This window comes from Chiloscyllium plagiosum, chromosome 6, assembly GCF_004010195.1.
Source record: "Chiloscyllium plagiosum isolate BGI_BamShark_2017 chromosome 6, ASM401019v2, whole genome shotgun sequence".
Lineage (NCBI taxonomy): Eukaryota > Metazoa > Chordata > Chondrichthyes > Orectolobiformes > Hemiscylliidae > Chiloscyllium > Chiloscyllium plagiosum.
In genome coordinates, this window is record NC_057715.1 from 114351445 (window position 1) to 114374056 (window position 22612).

The 22612-nt window shown below is 42.1% G+C and overlaps 1 protein-coding gene across 4 annotated transcripts in view; it reads right to left on the reverse strand.

The window, feature by feature from the left end:
- Positions 1-22612, reverse strand: part of uvrag (UV radiation resistance associated gene) — a 338769-nt gene that overhangs the window by 279244 nt on the left and 36913 nt on the right. For all 4 annotated transcript variants that reach the window (XM_043692472.1, XM_043692474.1, XM_043692475.1 and 1 more), the window contains 3 exons: positions 17862-17896; positions 7924-8085; positions 5741-5815 (listed from right to left, as the gene is read on the reverse strand). In XM_043692472.1, coding sequence (XP_043548407.1) covers positions 5741-5815; positions 7924-8085; positions 17862-17896 — 272 coding nt within the window. The remainder of the gene's footprint in view (positions 1-5740; positions 5816-7923; positions 8086-17861; positions 17897-22612) is intronic.

Consider the following 22612-nt stretch of genomic DNA (forward strand, 5'->3'; position numbering starts at 1 on the left):
CTGGCCTATTACCTGCCCTCGACCTCTTCATTTCCAACTGTGGCCGGGACATTAACCGCCTCAACCTGTCTACCCCGCTCCCCCACTCCAACCTCTCACCCTCACAACGCGCAGCCCTCCACTCCTCTGCTCCAATCCCGACCTCACCATCAAGCCAGCAGATAAAGCGGGCACAGTGGTAGTCTGTCGCACTGACCTCTACACCGCTGAAACCAGACGCCAACTCGAGGACACCTCTTCCTACCACCCCCTCGACCATGACCTCACTCCCCCATCACCACACCCTCATCTCCCAGACCATACAGAACCTCATCACCTCAGGAGATCTCCCACCCACAGCTTCCAACCTCACAGTCCGGGAACCCCGCACTGCCTGATTCTACCTCCTTCCCAACATCCACAAGCCTGACCACCCTGGCCGACCCATTGTCTCAGCATGCTCCTGCCCCACTGAACTCATCTCTACCTGCCTCGACACGGTCCTATCCCCCCTAGTCCAGGAACTCCCCACATACATTCAAGACACCACCCACGCCCTCCATCTCCTCCAAGATTTCAGTTTCCCCGGCCCCCAACGCCTCATCTTCACCATGGATATCCAATCCCTCTACACCTCCATCCGCCATGACCAGGGCCTCCAAGCCCTCCGTTTTTTCCTCTCCAGACGTCCCTAACAGTACCCTTCCACCGACACTCATTCGAACTGGTCCTCACCCTTAACAATTTCTCCTTTGAATCCTCCCACTTCCTCCAGACCAAAGGGGTAGCCATGGGCACACGTATGGGCACTAGCTATGCCTGTCTCTTTGTTGGCTACGTAGAGCGGTTGATCTTCCGCAATTACACCAGCACCACTCCCCACCTCTTTCTCTGCTACATTGATGACTGCATTGGCGCCACCTTGTGCTCCCGCAAGGAGGTTGAGCAATTCATCAACTTCACCAACACATTCCACCCTGACTTTAAATTTACCTGGACCATCTCTGACACCTCCCGCCCTTTCCTGGACCTCTCCATCTCCATTAATGACGACCGACTTGACACTGACATTTTTTTTTTTACAAACCCACCAACTCCCACAGCTACCTGGATTACACCTACCCACCCTATCTCTTGCAAAAATGGCATCCCGTATTCCCAATTCCTCCGCCGGATCTGCTCCCAGGAGCACCAGTTCCACCACAGAACACACCAGAAGGCCTCCTTCTTTAGAGACCGCAATTTCCCTTCCCACGTGGTTAAAGATGCCCTCCAACACATCTCGTCCACATCCCGCACCTCTGCCCTTAGACCCTACCCCTCCAACCATAACAAGGACAGACCACTGGTGCTCACCTTCCACCCTATCAACATTCGCATAAGCCAAATTATCTGCCGACATTTCCGCCACCTCCAAACAAACCCCATCACCAGGAATATATTTCCCTCCCCATCCCTTTCCACCTTCCGCAAAGATCGTTCCCTCCGTGACTACCTGGTCAGGTCCATGCCCCCCTACAATCCACCCTCCCATCCTGGCACATCCTCCTGCCACCGCAGGAACTGTAAAGCCTGCGCCCACACCTCCTCCCTCACCTCTATCCAAGGCCCTAAAGGAGCATTCCACATCCAAAATTTTACTTGCACATCCACTAATATCATTTATTGTATCCGCTGCTCCCGATGCGGTCTCCTCTACATTGGGGAGACTGGGCGCCTCCTAGCAGAGCGTTTTAGGGAACATCTCCGGGACACCTGCACCAATCTACCACACCGCCCCGTGGCCCAACATTTCAACTCCCCCTCCACTGTCCCCTTGACTTGTCCGGACTTGTCCGACTTGCCTAGCTCCTTTTCCACCTATCCACTCCATCCTCTCCTCCCTGACCTATCACCTTCATCTCCTCCCCCACTCACCTATTGTACTCTATGCTACTTTCTCCCCACCCCCACCTTCCTCTAGCTTATCTCTCCACGCTTCAGGCTCACTGCCTTTATTCCTGAAGGGCTTTTGCCCGAAACATCAATTTCGAAGCTCCTTGGATGCTGCCTGAACTGCTGTGCTCTTCCAGCACCACTAATCCAGAATCCCTTATCAGAGATAGACAACATGGTTGTGCAAGTGGGAAATCGTGCCTTACCAACTAAAGAGAGTTCTTTGAGGAAGTGACGCAAGTTATTAGATGAAGGAAGGGCTGTTGATGTCATATACATGGACTTTCGTAAGGCGTTGGATAAGGTTCCCCACTGTAGACTAATGGAGAAAGTGAAGTCACATGGTGTGCAGGGTATTCTAGCTAGGTGGATAAAGAACTGATTGAGCAACAGGAGACAGTACTGGTTGAAGGGAGTTTCTCGAAAGGAAGACCAGTTGTGTTCCACAAGGATCAGTGCTGGGGCTGCTGTTGCTTGTAATATACATAGATGATCTGGAAGAGGGCACTGTTGGTATGATCAGCAAGCTTGCAGATGACACGAAGATTGGTGGAATAGCAGAAAGCATAGGGGACTGTCAAAGAACACAGGAGAATATAGATAGACTGGAGAGTTGGGTGGAAAAGTGGCAGACGGAGTTCAATCCAGGCAAATGTGAGATAATGCATTTGCGAAGTCTAATTCTCGCGGAAATTATACAGTAAATAGAAGAGTCTTGGGAAAAGTTGATGAGCAGAGAGATCTGGCAGTTCAGGTCCAATGTATCCCGAAGGTTGCTGCACAGGTGGATATTGTGGTCATGAAGGCATATAGTATGCTTGCCTTCATTGGACGGGGTATTGAGTATAAGAGCTGGCAGGCCATGTTAAAATTATACAAGGCATTGGTTCCGCAGCATTTAGGATACTGCATACAGTTCTGGTCGCCACATTACCAAAAGCACGTCGACACTTTGCAGAGGGTGCAGAGAAGGTTTACAAGGATGTTGCCTGGTATGGAAGGTGCTTGCTATGAAGAGACGTTGAGTCGGTTAGGATTGTTTTCATTAGGGAAAAGGAGATTGAGGGGGGGACCTGATTCAGGTCTACAAAATCATGAAGGGTATAGACAAGTTGGATAGAGACAAGCATTTTTCCCCAGGGTGGATTTGAATCGGCTCGGGCTTGGAAGACTGTAGGGACTGTTCCTGGACTGCAAGTTTTCTTTGTTCTTTTTTCTTCATTTGGATACAGAACTGGCTCAAAAGGTGGAAGACAGAGGGTGGTAGTGGAGGGCTGTTTTTCCAGACTGAAGGCCTGTGACCAGTGGAGTGCCACAAGGATCAGTGCTGGGTCCACTACTTTTTGTCATTTACATAAATGATTTGGATGTGAGCATAAGAGGTAAAGTTAGTAAGTTTGCAGATGACACCAAAATTGGAGGTATAGTGGACAGTGTAGTGCGGTACCTTAGACTACAACAGGATCTTGATCAGATGGGCCAATGGGCCAAGTAGTAGCAGATGGAGTTTAATTCAGATAAATGAGAGGTGCTGCATTTTGGGAAAGCAAATCTCAGCAGGACTTATACACGAATGGTAAGATCCTAGGGAGTTTGCTGAACAAAGAAACCTTGCAGTGTATGTTCGTAGCTCCTTGAACGTGAAGTCGCAAGTAGATAGGATAGTGAAGGTGGTGTTTGGTATGCTTTCCTTTATTGGTCAGAGTATTGAGTACAGGAGTTGGGAGGTCATGTTGTGGCTGTACAGGACATTGGTTAGGCCACTGTTGGAATATTGCGTGCAATTCTGGACTCCCTCCTATCGGAAGGATATTCTGAAACTTGAAAGGGTTCAGAAAAGATTTTAAAAGGATATTGCCAGGGTTGGAGGATTTGAGTTACAGGGAGAGGTTGAATAGGTTAGGGCTGTTTTCCCTGGAGCATCAGAAACTGAGGTGTGACCTCAAAAGGTTGATAAAATCACGAGGGACATAGATAGGGTAAATAGACAAAGTCTTTTCCCTGGGGTGGGGGAATCCAGAACCATAGGGCATAGGGTTTAAGATGAGAGGGGACAGATATAAAAGAGACCTAAATGGCAACTTTTTCACACAGGTGGTGGTACATGTATGCAATGAGCTGCCAGAAGAAGTGGTGAAAGCTCGTACAATTACAATTTTTAAAAGGCATCTGGATGGGTATGATTAGGAAAGGTTTGGAAGGATATGGGCCAGGTACTAGCAGGTGGGACTAGATTGGGTTGGGATATCTGATCAGCATGGACACGTTGGACTGAACGATCTGTTTCCATGTTGTACATCTCTGACTCTACTGGTTAGACAATCTAAAACTAGAAACTATAGTCTGAGAATTAGGGCCAGACCATTCAGGAGAGTCATTAGAAAACACTCCTACACAGAAAGGGTGCTCGAAGTTTGGAACTCTCTTCCTCAAATGACAGTAGATGCTGGATCAGTTGTCAATTTAAGGTGGAGATAGATTTTTGTTTTTAAAAACACGATTAAAAGGATATGGGTCAAAAGAGGGTGTATAGAATTAGGCCACAGTTCAGCTAAGATCTCACTGAATGGTGGAACAGGCTCAAAAGAGCAGAATAGCGTACTCCTGCTGCTATGTTTGACCTCTCCGAAAAAAGCAACTTGAGAATTAAACAGATCAGAGTACATTGAGCTGACTAACAGTGGCCTCATCTTCTGGTTCCACACTCTTCGCTTTTATTCTGTAAAATATAGGCCATTTGGCCCATTGAATCTGCTCTGCCATTTAATGAGATCATAGCTAATCTGATAAACCTCAACTCCACTTTCTTGCCTCATTCCCATCAAACTAGATTCCTTTTTTGATTAAAAATCTCTTAGCCTTGAGTAGACTTAAATGAGGAGAAAGTGAAGACTGGAGATGCTGGAGACCAGAGTTGAAAAATGTGGTGCTGGAAAAACACAGCATGCCAGGCAGCATCCGAGGAGCAGGAGAATCGACGTTTCGGGCATAAGCCTGAAGGGCTTATGCCCGAAACGTCGATTCTCCTGCTCCTCGGATGCTGCCTGGCATGCTGTGTTTTTCCAGCACCACATTTTTCAACTCTAGACTTAAATGACCCAGCCTCGTCTGCCCTCGTGTAGTAAAGAATTTCTCAGGATTTACCACCCTCAGAAGAAATCCCTCCTCACTCATTCATAGGATGCGGGTAAATTATATGTCCAGCCATCATTTATTGACCATCTCTTAACTGCCCTCAAGGTGACAGTGAGCCAATACACAGTCTTTGTTGTATGGGTACGCTCACAAATAACGTTAGGAAGGAAGGGAGATTCACAATTTTGACCCAGTTGGAAATAAAAGCCAAGCGTTCCCAGATCAATTTGCCCCATTGCACCAGTTATCAGCACATCAGCCTGCTATAACCAAGTTTGCTAATTTACATGGACTTGAGAAAGATGGTACTAATTTAAGCTGCAGGTTTTCAAATTTATTTTTAGTGCTTCAAAACAAGGCACAGCACCAGAATGCACTGAACACTGAAGTTTGAAACATAGAAAACAATTTAACAGTGCAACACAACACCAATTAGTAGTTATGAACACCTCTTCAGTAGGCTGAAGCACTGTTAAGAATAGAAAAAGCTCTTTAGATTCAAACTAGCCAAGTGCCTTTTGACGCAGCTACCTGATCAATTTGCATTTCACAATATCACTCAGTTGTCCCTGGAAAAGCAAATAGTCTTAAGCCCATTCATATTCTCTGATGAACAGCATGATCTTTTTGATATTATACTGTCAGGAGCTACAATAGCAGAGTGACACAAACAGGAGTCAAAACAGTTTACCTTGTGATCAAAAGGTATTCCGTAGTAGCCATCATTCAATCCAAATATTACCTCATTGGGATTACGTGCACGAATCTAAAAACAAAAAAAACTCATTAAAACAAAATCAAAATACAAGTTAAGGAAAATAAACAATGTAACTGTTGCTTTATTCTTTGGTGGAACGTGGGTATTGTGGCTAGTATTTGTTGCCATGTGCTTGAACTAAGTGGATTGGTCAGCCGTTGCAGATGTCAGGTAGGAGTTGTTGTTGATCTGGAGATATGAAGACCTGACCCAGGTGAGAATGGCAGATTTCTCACAGTTTTATTTTGTATTTGTATTTGTACAATTGCAAGTAACTACTCAAAGATTTTACAACATTAAATAGAGCGATAATGAAAACAGAGTGCTGGACAATTTCAGCAGGATGTGTGGAGAGGGAAGCAGAGTTAACATTGCAAGTCCAACATGCTGCTGCTTTGGAACTGCAGTTCAGAATCCTGAAGAAAAATTGGTACAAAAATTAAAAGTAAACATGTTGAAATTTTGAGAACAGAACTGCACCTCAAATTTTATGTTTTTGCATCCCTCTTCATTTATCCCACTCGCTGGTCTTCAGCATTTCATAGATGTCAGCTTTCATTAGGACCAATGCACGACAATTCCTCAAAATCCTTGACTACAAGTTCCCAGTTTCTGCTCATTTGAGACACTAGTCCACACTAACTGCCAATTCCTGTTTTATCACCTTATTCCCAATTCCTGCTCAAATGCTTTGCGCACTCACCCTTTAGTCTGCTGTGTCCTGTCCTGCTCTCTCTCAACAATATATTTTATTGCCATGGCTAATCAATTTCTTAGAAAACACTATATGCTTCTATCACTTGTCAAACTGTTGACCATCAAAATTAGGTTAGCTACTCATCTCTCCAAGGACACCCCAATGCTTTTAATGTTAAGCTAAAATATTTATAGTGTACTTTTCAACACCTCAATTTGAGCTTATACTTTACACCCAGAACCTTTCACTTGCAAAATGCAACAACCAGTTACTCACCTCAACATCCTGTATATCTCACTACGTGACCTGACTTTGTTGAATGTTTTTAAGGCAAAGAAAGATAGATTTTTGAATACTAAAGGAATTAAGGGTTACGATGAGCAGGTGGGTAAGTGGAGCTGAGTCCATTAGAAAAGATCATCCATGATCTTAATGAATGGCAGAGCAGGCTCAATGGGCCAGATGGCCTACTCCTGCTCCTATTTATGCTCGGTGTTCTAAGGACTGACATAATGAAAAGTTCCATACTAATTAGCAACATGTGAGCTTTACATATTTCTGGAGTGTGGATTACAACAGAAACAATGACAACAATTCTCCCTGAGCTGCTTCCCAATCCACACAGAACAGATTTTCCAGACTAAAATATGATTTGGTTTCTTAGTCAGAACTGACATCCAAATAAAATTCAAAGTGGTTGGTTTCACAACACTAGAATAGATAGAGCTTGTATTTGAGTAACACCTTTCATGACTGCAGGACATGAAGCATTTTAGAAACAAGAGAGTTTTTTTTAAAAAAAAAGTGTATTCAGCGTCGTAATGTAGGAAACATGGCAGTCAGCTTGCACAGGGCAAGCTCCCCATATCCAACAATAAGTAGGTATGTGTTGGTGTGATTTTAGTTGATAAATAAGCATTAAGAACACCAGTGAAAGCAAGATGAAAGCAAAGCTGTTTTCATTTCAGATTTCTAACCACCAAAGTTCTGGAAATGCTCTGACAGGATCTGTAGCAAGAAACAGAGTTAATGCATTGAGTGAAATTAAGGAACAAGAGTTGCTCTAAAAACCTCATGAAGGCTTGACAAGGTCATGCAATTCAGAAATGGTGGGATAAAACAGTGAATCACGAAACCTTTATTTTGGACAAGATGTTACAGTAACTTGGATTAAATTTATTCTCAGTATAAAGTAAGGACTACAGATACTGGAGATCAGATTCAGAAAGTATGGCACTGGAAAAGCAAAGCTGGCCAGGCAGCAAGAGAGTCGATGTTTCGAGGATAAGCTCATCATGAAGAGCTTGTGCTCGAAATGTCAACTCTCCTGGTCCTCAGATGCTGCCTGACTGGCTGTGCTTTTCCAGTGCCACACTTTTTCGCTCTTCTTTTATTCTCAGTCAATAGATGTACATTTTACCTGCTGTCCCAGATATTTGAGTCCATCAAGATTAACTTTCCACTCAATGACAAGATGATACTGCCCCTTCTTTCCACCCCAAATCCTGACCACGAAACACGATACAGAAGTATCAAGACGGTTTGGCATCAAACCAAAGTCTAAACTCCTCCATGTTGGATTCTGCAAAACAAAACAGGAGAAATTAAAACCAGTCAAAACTGCGCAGTAGAAACTGGAAAGGAAAATGACTTACATTCGACAGTAGCTTTCACAATCACAGGACCAACCACAGCAAGTCTTAAGCCAAGTAGGTACTTTTGAAGTCTAGTCAGAGTCATACAGCATGGAAACAGACCCTTTGGTCCAATATCTTTCCTAAAGTAGTCATGATTCGGAGATGCCGGTGTTGGACTGGGGTGTACAAAGTTAAAAATCACACAACACCAGGTTATAGTGCTTCCAATTAAACCTGTTGGACTATAACCTGGTGTTGTGTGATTTTTAACTTTTTCCTCAAGTAGGCAGACATAAATTGAACATGGTATTCTAAAAGTGGCCTCACCCATGCCCTGCACAGCTGCAATTTGACGTCAGAATGAGTATACTCAATGCACTAATCAATGAGACAAGGGTCCAAAACACCACCTGTCTGTGACTCCACTTTCAAGGAATTATACAAATGCATCCCTAAATCTGTTATAAAGTAGGAAAACACAGTAGCCATTTGTATACAAGCTCCCACGCAAAGCATTTTCTCATGATAGCAATCAATTGACAAATATTGACCCATGTTTGGGGAGAATTCCTCTACCCCTGTTCAAGTAATGTCCTCTAAGGAACTGGGGAACAGTGGCAGCAACATTAAAAGGAGAATCAGAATCAGAAAATTGGCAAAGGAGTTGTTTGAAGATGTCACAAATCAGCAGGTAGGCACTTCTCTTGCTTCTAGTCACTAGATATTTACTTAAAGCCATAAGACCACCTTTAAAACTTTACACAGATAATACATCTGCCTTGCTTGATAGAGTTAAGGGGCTGTTTGACATTAAGACTAACATTTTTCAAGTCTATACTTGGGGACTAAGCAAACAATCATTGCAAGTACTCAGATTCTATTTAGTTAAGCTCTCTCTGGGAAGTTCAGGCCAATGATATGGACATTCAGTATGTGGGAAACCCTGAACACTAACTGGTAACTGGATGACCACATGTACAGGTGCCGCCTCCGGATGGAGAAACCGGAGCTCTGTTCAGAATCTGGATCAGCAGCTAGGGACACTATGGTGCATTAATGAGACTGAGTATATGGAAAGCACATTTCACAACATTGCCACCTGCAGCTTAAGCAAATACAGGAAAATGAGGGAATGGGTAATTGCCAGATAGGGTGGGTATTGGGGTGTGAAAACCATACAGATAATGAGGGAATGTTTTTGATCTCGGAAAACAGTGAAAATGATAGTTCCTCTGCTGAGACCAGCCAGAGCCAAAGCTGTAGCACTGCAGACAATCCAGCTGCAGGGTGAGGGGGGCAATAGTAGTTTTTGGTAGGGGGGGATAAGCAGGCACTTCTGTGGCCTTGACATTACTCAATTGGTACATTGTTTCCTAAGTGTCAGGGTTATGTTTATCACAGAATGGTTGCAAGGCATTCTCAATGGGGAGGATGCACAGAGGAAATGGCGCAAGCTGGAACCAATGGCAAACAAAGAGCAAGAACAGACGCTGCAAGCAGACTTCAGGAAGTTGGGTAAGCAATGGAAAAGCAGGACTTGAAAAGGTAGTAATGCCAGATTACTTCCGGTGCCTTACAGTCCTGAATGTAGGAACAGAGAAGACAGCAGATGAGTGAGAGTGTCTGGACAGACAGTGCAGGATGAAGGATTTTAGATTCTTGAAATTTTGGATAGTTTCTAGGAGAAGTAGGACCCGTTACAAGTTGGACAGGTTATATGTGAACATGAGCACAGTGAATATCCTTTTCACCATCCCTCCACTTTGGTCTCCTGTGCTTCCTTCTCTCCCCCCACTGTCAACATTTCTGCTTTCAAGATCTTCAGCCCTGAAACTCCTTGTCCAAGTCAATTCCTATTCCTCTCCTCAAAGACCCCTCAAAACCTGAAGGGTGGGAAAAAAAAACCATGGACAGCTACATCAATTACAGTAATAGCTGGTTTCATTAATTTAAACTGGATATTGAAAGCCAACACTACTACAGCAACAGGAAGTAGATCCAATTTCTAGTCAGTGTCATAACTGTGCAGGAATCTCTGGTTCAACTTTCCAAAGCGGTGTTGTTTTTATTTATATTTCTGAGCACACTAGTCCTATTAATGGAGTCATTGCACCGTTACACAAAATTACCCTAAAACTTAAAATTTGAAATGTAAATAGAAGGAGCAACATGTTTAACTCACAATATCCCAATTAAGCAATTAAATAAACAAAATTATAATCTTGTTTAATTATTGAGATGATTCACAAAAATACATGTTCAGGTACCAAAGATGTGCAGATTAAGTAGAATGGCCATACCAAATAGGCCAGTGTCCAGGGAGGTGGAGGTTAGGTGAATTAGCCATTGTTAATGCAGGGTTACAGGAACAGGGTAGGAGGCTGGGTCTGGTTGGGATGCCCTTGAGGGTTTAGTGTTGATTCAATGGACCAAATTACGTCATTCTACACTATAGGGATTCTGTGATTCTGAAATCATCCATTGTTGAAAAGGTTTTTTTTCCCCAACAAAAAGGACTGAACAGTGCAGCACAATTCTACATGGAGTTCACAATCCACAATTTCCAAATAAACCAAGTCAGTCATCAAAATGAAAATTTCATCCCAGTTCCCAAAGGCCCATGTAAGCAGAGAACTTTCAACTACTCTATAATCGCAACTTCAGCAAAAGTTCACTCTCAGATGCTCATTCCTCAAACATGGTTCTGGACAAGCACCAACATTGCCTTGCACATAACCCAAACTTCTGCTTTTCATCTCTTTTTCCACCAAGTGTCAAAACTAAACCAAAGCCTATTTAGTTTACAGACAAGTAACAAACTCTCAATCCTCAGAGAAATTCATCATTTGTCTTAACTGCGTTTCTGCTTACTCAGATTATGCCTACTGGTCCAAGTCTCTCCCACAGGGGAAGCAACCCCTCAGCATCTATCCAGTTCAGACCCTAAAGCATTTTATACGTTACAAATCAGATCTCCTCTCATTCTCCTAACATCCAATGAGTCTAAGCCCAACCTACTTAAATTCTCCACATAGTAAATCCCGTCATTAATAATCAACCTTGGGAACCTTTTCTACATCAGTATTTCTGTCCTTAGAGAAGGTAGCAAAACAGTTCCCAGTATTGTAGGTATGACCTGACCATTGCCTTGTACAATTTTAATAATCTCCCCCTATTTTTCATACTCATTCCCATGAAAATAAATCCATGAGTCTTCCCCATTAGCCGCTAAAGTTGGATGCTAGCTTGTAGTTTATGCACGAAGACTCCTGTATTCTTGATCCAATCCAATAATGTTCAGCTTTTCTATTCATTCTGCCAAAGTGCATAACTTCGCAACTTCCCACATTATATTCTGCTAATAGCTACTTGACTGCTTGCCATTTTAAACTCAGCACATTTGAAATCATCCTCACTGCTTGTTTTTCTATCTATTTGCATTATCCGCAAACCTGACTTATAGTACAAATCACTTCCCTCATCCAAAGGTATTAATTTAAATTGCAAGTTACAGGATGCCACTTTTTGCCCTGTCTCAACTTAGCTATCTCAATCTGCAGACTGCCATCCTCACAACTTGCCTTCTCACCTATTTTTGGGTCATCCATAAACTTGGATGAGGGAAGCAAATATATTACAACCAAGTCACTAAGGTATGTTGTAAATAATAACAGCTCCAGCACATTGTGGCACACTACTGATAACAGGTTGCCATCCTTTTTTAAAAAAAGGTCTCCTGTAAGTTAGCCAATCCTTAACCCATACTGATACACTCTTCCAACACTGTGGGCTCTTATCCTAAAGGGCCTAATGTTTGGTACCTTATCAAGCATCTTAAACGCACTTGTCTTATATCCACTGCTATCTTCATCCTCCTGGTCAGGCAAGATTCCCCTTTCACAAAATCATGCTGATTATGATAGATCATATTATAAGTTTCTAAATGCTGTGCTATTACATCCGTTACAGGTCGACTAACACTTTCCAATAACATGTTGAGTTAACTGACCTGCTTCACCTTTTGAATAAAATGATGTTATGTTATTCGACTGGGAGTTTCCAAGTCCTCCTGCATTTCTCCAGAATCTAAGCATTCTTGAAACTCTGTAGCTACTTCCTTCAATATGCTAGGACAAACTATCAGGTCAAGAGGATTTATCAGTCTTCATCCCTAGCGTTTTCCTCCACTGATATTTATTTCCTCTCCTTTTGCCTGTTGAGTATTTAGTCATTTGGAATGCTATAAGCGTTTTATATTAGCAAGACAATGCAACCTTTGTTCAACTTCTCTGCCTTTTCCTAGTTATCCATTATTTCCCTAGTCTATCTTCACTTTGGTCTCTTCATATATTTCAGTTTTTTGCTGACTGTCTTGATATTACCTCAGTGTTTCGGATCTGGTAATTTGCAGTTCGCTCCCTGGCTGGATCTTGAAGTGATAAAGAAACCTTGAAATATGAATTAGTTGTGCCACTCTATAGTTCTGCCTTTGTACTGAAGGCTGCTTGTTTCAGTCAGTCTGTCTTGTAAGGCATGATGTGGTCACCTGTTCATGTATTGCCAATTCCCATCCAACAAAAACTGGGAAACATACAAATAAGGAATTGAAATATAGGCCATTGCCATGAAGCAGATACTGCCAAGCCAATGCTGGACTATACAGCAGCTTATGAAGGAGGAAATGAAAATGCCAGATTTGGCTTGAAGCCAAATGTGTCTCACATTTGTGGCCAAGCCAACCACAATGTGACAGCATGCATGCTCAACAGCAGAAGCAGGACACCAGAAACTGATCCCACAATCACCAAATTAACAGCTTTGTGGTCCTGCAGTCAACAATGGTGAATAATTTAAACAATGAATTAGAGAAGGCAAATTGCACAAACCACCTCATCCTCATATCATGGCTTCACCAGCAAAGAGTATAAAATAAGCATTTCCAGTCCTGAAACATGTGCAAAACGCTGAGTAGTTAATTCAACTATGTCTCCCACAAGGTCCCCAACAATACTCGTGTCAATCTACAGTCACTTCGATTCACTCCACATGACACCAAAACAGTAATGAATACTGCACAAAGGATGGGCCACAATAACAGGTCAGGGGCACTGCAGAGGACTCATGTTTCAGAGGTAATTTCCCAAATTAAGTTATTCAAGCACAGTTAAAAACTGGCAGCTATTTCACAACATGGACAACTGCCCAGCTTCTAATACTTGAGATACATCCAAATCTACTAGCTTCAGCCCATGTCCAGCTTGAGTTATTAGCAAAAGTGTTGAGTGCTGTCAAGTGGCACTTACCCAGCAATAATAGCCACTCAATGATGCTCAGTTCAGGTCCTACCACAGCCAATCAGCTCTCTACATTGAAGCATTAATCCAAATGCAGAGGAACCTCGATTATCCGAATATCAATTATCAGAATATCATATTATCGGAAGGAGATCTCGAGGTCCCGATAGAAACATTTCAAAGACCCGTTTCAACCCTGATTGCGTCTTTTGTTTACCATGATTATAAATGATCTTGGCTCACCAAAATACTGCCAAGAACAGTTGTGGACATCAATGGGAGCCCAGACACTGTCTCAAAATAACTGATCTCTCACCCTCGCGCCTTCTTCCCACACTTTCCTTGGAGCTGTACATAGGGGCGAACCCTAAACCCCTCTTCCCCAGATATTTTGTCTAACATTATCCTGTACAGAGCATAGGTGAAACTTTCAAAAAGCTGCAGTCAAAAGTTGTGTGCCCGTGCGCGCTATTTGGAGACTTACCCCACTGTTGGTGTGCAGTCCAGCTGCCCTAAAGTGGGAGGGGGGCTGACGGGGCATTGATAGGAGTCGGTAGGGGGAGAGGCGGGGGGACAGTGTTGGATGAGTTAGAGCAGAGGTGGACTGGGGGGCACTGTTGGACTGGGTTGGGGTGCAAGGGCTCATGAGCAGTGTGCTGCTGCCTCGTCTCCTGAACAGAGAGCGGACTTAACAGAAAACTCTGTGCCCCAAAGGAGGGCATTGAATCGATTCACCGAATAATCAATTATCCAAAAGAAATAGTGCCCACCCATCTCATTCAGATAATAGAGATTCCTATGTATAGATCATAACCAGGACAAAAAGGAAGATAGTTGTGATTGGAGGCTAGTCATCACATCCCAGAACTGCAAGTATTCATCTAGACAGTGTTCAATTTTTATTTACTCATTCATTAAATGAGAGTCACTGACTTGGCCAACATTAATTGCTCATCCCTAGTTGTCCACAGGGCCATTTAGAATAAACCACATTGCTGTGGGTCTGGAGTCAAATGTAGGCCGACCAGGTAAGGATGGCAGTTTCCTTCACTTAAGGCCATTAGTCAACTAGATGGATTTTTCCAACAATCAGCAATGGACTCGTGATCATTAGACACTTACAAATGGATTCTGTGCAAAAATGAATGAGTATATCTAGATGCTGCAAGATGTAAACAACATTCAGATTTGATACAAGCAGTGACAGAAAACATTTATGCCACAGTGCCATGCAACAAACATAAAAGACAAATTTCAGTGAGGCTGGAGCTCCCATTTGTTTTCATAAAAAAACCAAAGTCTTTCAATACTATACATAATTGAAAGAAAGACTTGCATAACCACTGGATGTCTCAAAACACTTTACAAGTGAAATATTTCTGAAGTGTAGTTCATGTTATAATTTGGGAAAAAAGTGACAGACAGCCAATTTGTACACAGAAAACTCAAACAGCATCAGGGTAATAACCAAAATAAAATGCTTTTCTTAATGTAGCAATATTAACCATCAGACTTAGATGTGACCAACTGAACAAATGCTGATACAACAGCCTTAAATATATCAATTTTGAGCTACCTAATTTACAGCTGCATACACTGAAGACAACTTAATTTTCCAAAATAGCACCACTAATAGATCGAATAGATTTTCTCTGCTAGCTGCAGTGGTCCAAGATGCTTACGCCAATTTTTAAATAAGCCCCTCAATTTCAGCAGTCAGGTGTAGCCAACTTGGCACTTGTTTTAATCTATGGACTGAGCTATAATGAGTGTGACATAATGCAATGTAGATCAAATTCAATGCTCTACCTAGTTACACTAACACGCAAACATAAATCATCAATCAAGAGGATAATGCACCAAATTGTCAGGGAAACATTTGAAGGCTATCTCAATTTGCAGACACAGGTTTCCCTTGACTGCCTTCAGAATTCATTACCAATACTCCTTGCCACGGGATTAGCAACAGCCGTTTTAATACACAACTTCGACTACCAAGCTTTTTGATTTGATTTATTGCTGTCACATGTCCCGATGTACACTGAAGTTTTGTCTTTACAGGCAGATCATACTAAACAAGTGCATCAGGGTATCAGAACAGAGTGCAAGTTAGTGTTACAGCTACTGAGAAGATGTAAGAAGATTCACATCATTAGCATTTGAGAGGTCCATTCCAAAGTCTGCTAACAGTGGGGAAGGAGCAGTTCTTGATTGCGTTTGTACATGAATTCAAATAGCACAGCAAAACAAGTTCAAGCAGGGGAAACTGAATAGACCATTCAGCCTTTAAGGTCATGGAGGGAAAAGCAATAAATCCTAGTCTTAGCAAAAATGCTTACACTGCAAGTGAGTTAAATTAGATTAGGGATCTGACAATTTTCATTTACCAATCTTTGCTCAATATCCCTTCACCAAAAAAATTACAGATCTTTAACTGTGCAAAAGTTCCTTTAATCTAGCCATTATACCTTTTATTCTAAGGGCAAATAATTTGAGGAGAGAACTCCAGGTGTGCACAACATCTTGTGCTAAGTGCTTCCTGATTTCAAATCCAAATGGTGTGGCTTTTTCACAACAGAGAAAACCAATCAAGATGTTTTACTATTGTCTATTTACTGTTATTCATCGCTTAACTGGCAAGAGAAAATACGAATTCATAGAAACCATTGGGAGTTCGTAGCAGCTCACCACATTTAACAAAACAAGACAACCCAGAATGGGATAAATATCTAGTTTAGCAGTCTAAGTTCAACAATATTGAAAGGAAATGAAATTAAATTTCATTAACATTTAATGAACGCTGTAAATTGAGATTATTACACTTTTTTTTAAATACTGAAAGCTGAGAAAGTTTTGTATTAAGTTCAAAATGTTTAGAATGGGGACTTGCAAACCAGTATACTATCTGGTGAGAACCTGAAGTCCTTAACATCCCAGCATGAACCCCGTTGCAAATACCTCATTTTTGGTCTCTAGACCAAAAAGTGAGTGAATACACTTTTTAAACCAAGCACAGAACAAACAATGTTGGAGAAACACAGGTCTGTTGCTCAATTTCTTTCTCCACAGATGCTACATGTTTCAAGTCTGGTATGACTTCTGCAGATGTCCTGTTAGAATTGTATAAGTTTCAATGACATGCACCACTCATGCACGTAGACTGGATAATTCAGTTTGTTTTCAGCACACTACCCCAGGGAGTGGTGACAACAGTTGTGGGTCTGTCATTAGTGACACAAGTAAATGAACTATCAATTCAAACACTGAACTTCAACATGACGTTTCTAATCAAGTGACAACACATCATCTGGAGCTTGCAATTTAGTTAGATGTTGCTACCCAAAAATGATCCCAATGATAGAGTGTGTTTATAAAAAGTACAATTCATTTGTTCGGTGATATATTTCAGCCAGTTCCGCAGCCTAGTTACATTCAAAGATAAATCTCAATTTTGCCAAGAGGAATAATTATGCCAAAACAAGAGATCTGACCTAAGAGGTGGTTGCTGATATGTAAAACTTAATGACCACAGAATGGAGAAGTGCTAAGGTGTGTTTAGAACGAGGACGAAAGATTTGTTGCAAAACAAAGTGAATGTGCTTTTACAAGATAACTGTAGAAGCAACCAGGCACCATGAACTTAAAATTCAACCTGGCTACACACAGCAAAAAGCAGACCGACCCCTGGAAGTTTGAATTTAAAAAAAAAAACAGCATTCTGGATACCCATCAAATCCCACAGACATCCTCAGAAAACATACACAGCCTCTATTGCCATTTTAGCCACAATCCCAATATTTCGTGTGGACGGAGTGGGCACCAAAGGCCCCCCTCAACGTTAATGAACATTGCTCATTTTAAGTCTGTTGATTTTAAAAACCATTTTGAGACATGCACACTGAAAAGCTGTCAAAGTCTTTCGCCAATTGCCCTCAAGGTGGCAGTGGTGAGCTCGCTTTCAGAACCAAAGTCCATTTAATGTAGGTAATCCCACAAATGTTTTTGCTGGAGGGAGATCCAGAATAATAAGTAATTTCCTAAGTAGTTCAGTAAACCGCTAAGCAAACCAACCATCATCCAGGAGGTGATTAAGTTCTACACCAAGTCTGCCGGCAAAGGAGCTCTCAAATTTTGCCGCTAGGATGCTGCAACTAGGATCGTGAGGTTGACATCAACATGGAGCGTATGCTAGCAATTTCTCAGCTTCTGCAAACTTCAAACTCACATTATTCTGCTCTCAGGACACAAGTTACCCCAACCTCTCTCACTTCCTTGTGCCAGCATTGGCTGAATTGGGTTTTTTAAAAAGGTAATGCTGGAAAAACAAATGTGTTAAGCATAACTCGTCCAAAAGCTATACCACAAATATTAGTGGACATTCCTCATTTGAAAAAAAATCTAACATGAGTCAATTCAGCCTTACTTACCAAAGAATCCTTCACGACCTCACTGGTGTAAAAAGCTGAAGGCAAAAGAAAGGAACAAAAAAGGTTAGGAAGCAATTTGCAAAGAACTTGTAAAAGTCAGAAACTCAATAGTTAACATGCAGTTACAAAATGAAGTGTGCTGTGAACATCAGAAACGCATTGAAGCCACCTGGATCTCACCTCAAACATTGCACCATCAACAAGTAAGCTTGTGAAGTAGATTTCAAATTCATAAAACTGAGACTTTTTCAAAGCCATGGGCAAACTGCAAGAACTACATTAATGGAATTTATAAAGTTTTGTACAAACTTAATAGTTTGAAGACACAAGATTTAGATTGGTTCAATGCTGTATTTAAAATCAATTCAACAGCAGTCAGCTAAGATAGTCTGACAAGATGCGACTTATGATTGAGAGATGCATCACTGCCAAAAAAGAAGAGGGACATACAACAGAGAAAAAAATCTCAAATCTACAGAACCAGGGGATTGAAACATGTCAGGATCCCAGCTGATTACAAATACTGGACAAGTCATAACCCAGATAATAACCTTACTTCCAAGTTCCGAAATGATTTTTTAAACAGAGGGGACAGTTACTGAACACAATAAGATGGTGGCTCAATGGTAATCCAGAGTCACAAGCTCATGCCCAAGGGCACGGATTCAAATCCCATTATGGGAGATGGTGAAATTGATTCAGCAGAAATCTGAAATTTGAGTTTAGTGACCTGATTGCAGATTGTTTAAATCTTCTAGCTCACTAATCTTCTTGAGGGAAGAAAATCTGTCATCCTTACCCAGTTTAGTATACAGCAATGTGGTGGACTCTCAACTGTCCTCTCAAATGATTCTGACAAACTACTCCATTATATCAAACTGCTATATAGTCTAAACAAAAGGAATGAAACCAGACAGACCACTAGAATCAACTAAGCCCTCTAAAATGACAACTACAAACACTACCTCGTCGGCACTAAAATCTTCCTTACAAAAACCTCGAGTCAAATATGGTGACAATGCCAAAATTGGGAGCACCATCTCACCAAACAACATCCAGACTTTGTCTAAAAAAAGATACGATTCTGTGAGCATGACTGTTTCCCAGAGACCATTACTACCCCTGCCATATGGTGTGACCCTGGGGAAGTACTGAGGATTAAAAGGATCTTAGTGCACACGCCCACAGATTTACAACTCCTCAGATATGCAATCTGGATCCAAATGCACCAAGACCTGGACAAAATCCATGTTTCAGTTGACATGTGGCAAGTAATATTCATACGTAATCTAAGGAAAAGGCCCTAGAAATCGTCAGTGTGTCAGTAGGCATCTCTGAAGATTCTCTCGACTGAATAGTTCCAACCAATTCACAGGTTACTCACATAACTCAAGTTAGTGAAATAAGGAAATTAGAGAGAGTGATTAGCTTGACATCAGTGAAGAAAATACTAAATTCCGTAAAAGATTTAATAGCGGAGCACTTGGAAAACAGTGACAGAAGTGGACAGTCGGTGTGGATTTACGAAAGGAAAACCATACTGGAGTAACCTACTGGAACTTCAAGGACATACCTAGTAGTTACGAGTCAAGCCAGTGAATGTGGCTTACCGGACTTTTGGAATGCTTTCAATAAGGTCCCACATAAAAAAAGACAATAGCACGTAAAGATAAAGCACATTTTGGACTGAGATGAAGAGAAATATCTTCACGCAGAGAGTGGAGAGCTAAGGGAATTCTTTACCATATCAAGCAGTTAAGACCAAAATATGGATGTTTTCAAGGAGTTAGATATATTGCTTTGGACTAAAAGCAACAAACAAAATAGGGCAAAAACACAACGCGGTACTGAGCTGGCTGATCAGCCATGATCATATTAAATAGCATAGCAGGCGTCAAGGGCCATATGACTGACTACTGCCCCTACTTTTATGTTTCTATTTGCCAAGTTCCAGGTAATAGCCTCTGCAAGGAATAATCTATCCATCACCATACAAGAAAAATTCCATGACCAAATCCCCCTGTAGCAATATCCCGCAGTTACAACGGAACATAAACTGAACTGGACTAGCCATATTACCTGTGCTTGTAGCCACAATACAAGGGCAAGGAATCCTGCAACAGGTAAAACATCTGACTCTGGAGTGTACACCCACCAATGGACAAGTCAGGGATCTGCTGGAATACTCCCTATTTGCCAGGCTGAGTGCAGCTTCAACAAAATGTGAGTAGCTCCATACCATCCAGAATAAATACAGCACACTTGATTAGTACCATATCCACATACTTCCAGTCCCGCCACCACCGCTCAGTAGTAGAGGTGTGTACCAACTACAAGATGCATTGGACAAATTCACCAAGGTTACTTAGACAGCAACTTCCAAACCCACATTACAACTTCCTAACCCACATTACAACTTCCTAACCCACATTAACTAGATGGATAGAGCAGAAGATATACAGGTGCATTATCACCAGAAAGTTCTCCTCCAAACCATTCACTGTCTGAACTTGGAATTATATCACCATTCCTTCGAAGTCGTTCAGTCCGAAATGCTGGAAATCCCTCCAACTGCATTGTGGGTTCACCTACAGCACATGGATTGCAGCAGTTCAAGGAGGCAGTTCACCAGCACCTTCTCAATGAACTGATTACTCAACTGATGAGGATGTAAACATTTCCTTAAGTGTCATTTGGCACATCCACCAGATGTGATTTTCTTTCTCCACAATACAGAGGCACTGGTTAACTCATTAATTTTTCTTACAGGCCTTTAAGCAAGCAACCCTTAACTACCCTTTAGAAGGGAGATAAGGTGGAATTTCTTCAGCCGCAAGGTGGTGAATTTATAGAATTCATTGCTATATAGAGGACTATAGAGGTCACCTGAGTATACTTGAGGAAGATTGATAGGTTCTCAATTAGTATGGAGAACCAAGGTTTAGAGACAGAAGGCTGGAGAATAGGGTTCAGAAACTTAAACAGCGATGATCAAATGGTCGGGTTGACTCGATGGACTGCATGGCCTAATTCAGCTCCAATATCTTATGGAATCTGTCGGAAAGCTCAGGGTCTTTCAGACTGGTTTTTGGTCTAATGGCTCAGAGACTGATGAAACTAAAATTTTCTTTCAGCCAATGCAAATTACCAATATCCTTGGGGATTTCAAAACTAGGGCATATTTTTAAAGGTGAGAGGAGAGAGATTTAAAAAAAAAGACATTGGGGCAAATTGTCCACAGAAGGTAGTTCGTGTGTGGAATGAAGTTCCAGAGGAATTGGTGGACGTGGGCACAGTTACAATGTTTGAGACATTTGGATAAGTATACAAAGAAACGTTGAGGGATATGGGCCAAGTGCAGGCCGGTGGGACTAGTTTAGTTTGAGATTATGTCAGGCATGGACTAGTTGGACCGAAGGGTCTGTTTCTGTGCTGTATGACTAAGTCAATTTTTCCAACAAATCACGCTTGTCCATCCAGCTAAGTGGGGAGTATGCAATCACACTGCTGACTTGCACCTTGTAGATGGTGGACAGATATTGGGGCATGAGGAGGAAAGACACTTGCTGCAGCATTCCTAACCTTTGCAGCCACTGTATTAATCTGGTTAATCCAGTTGAGTTTCTGATTAATGGTAACCCCAAGGTTGCTGATAGTGGATAATTCAGTGAAGCTAACACCAAATGTCATGGGGCAGTGGGGAGATTCTCTCTTATTGGAGATGATCATTGCCTGATAAATGTGTGGTGCAAATATTACTTGCTAGCCCAAGCCTAAATATTGTCCACATCTTGTTGCATTTGAACATTAAATGCTTCTGTGTTGAGTCACAATTGCTGCTGAACATTGCGCAATCAGCACACATTCCTACCCCTGACCTTATAAATGGAGCAAAGCTCATTGATGAAGTAGCTGAAGATGGTTAGGCCCAGGACACCATCCTGAGGAACACCTTTAGAGATGCCCTAGAGCGGAGATAACTGACCTCCAACAACCACAACCATCTTATGTGCCAAATCTGACCCAGGGTTTGCTTCCCAATTGCCAATGATTCCATTTTTGCTAGAGTCCTTGATACCACAGCCAGTCAAATCCAGCCTTGATGGCAAAGACGGTCATCCTCACCTCACCTCTGGAATTCAGTTCTTTAGGGTGTAGGTTTGCTTGCTGAGCTGTAGTTTTGATATGACAATAGACAGTAGACAATAGGTGCAGTAGGAGGCCATTCAGCCCTTCAAGCCTGCACCGCCATTCAATATAATCATGGCTGATCATTCCTAATCAGTATCCTGTTCCTGCCTTATCTCCATAACCCTTGATTCCACTATCTTTGAGAGCTCTATCCAACTCTCTTTCTTAAATGAATCCAGAGAGTGAGCCTCCCCTGCCCTGTGGGGCAGAGCATTCCACACAGCCACCACTCTCTGGTTGAAGAAGTTTCTCCTGAGCTCTGTCCTAAATGGCCTATCCCATATTTTTAAGCTGTGTCCTCTGGTTCGGCACTCACCCATCAGTGGAAATATGTTTCCTACTGCCACAGTGTCCAATCCTTTCATAATCTTATACGTCTCAATCAGATCCCCTCTCAATCTTCGAAACTCAAAGGTATACAAACCCAGTCGCTTCAGTCTTTCAGTGTAAGGGAATCCCACCATTTCAGGAATTGACCTCGTGAACCTACGCTGCACTCCCTCAATAGCCAGAACGTCTTTTCTCAAATTTGGAGACCAGAACTGCACACAATACTCCAG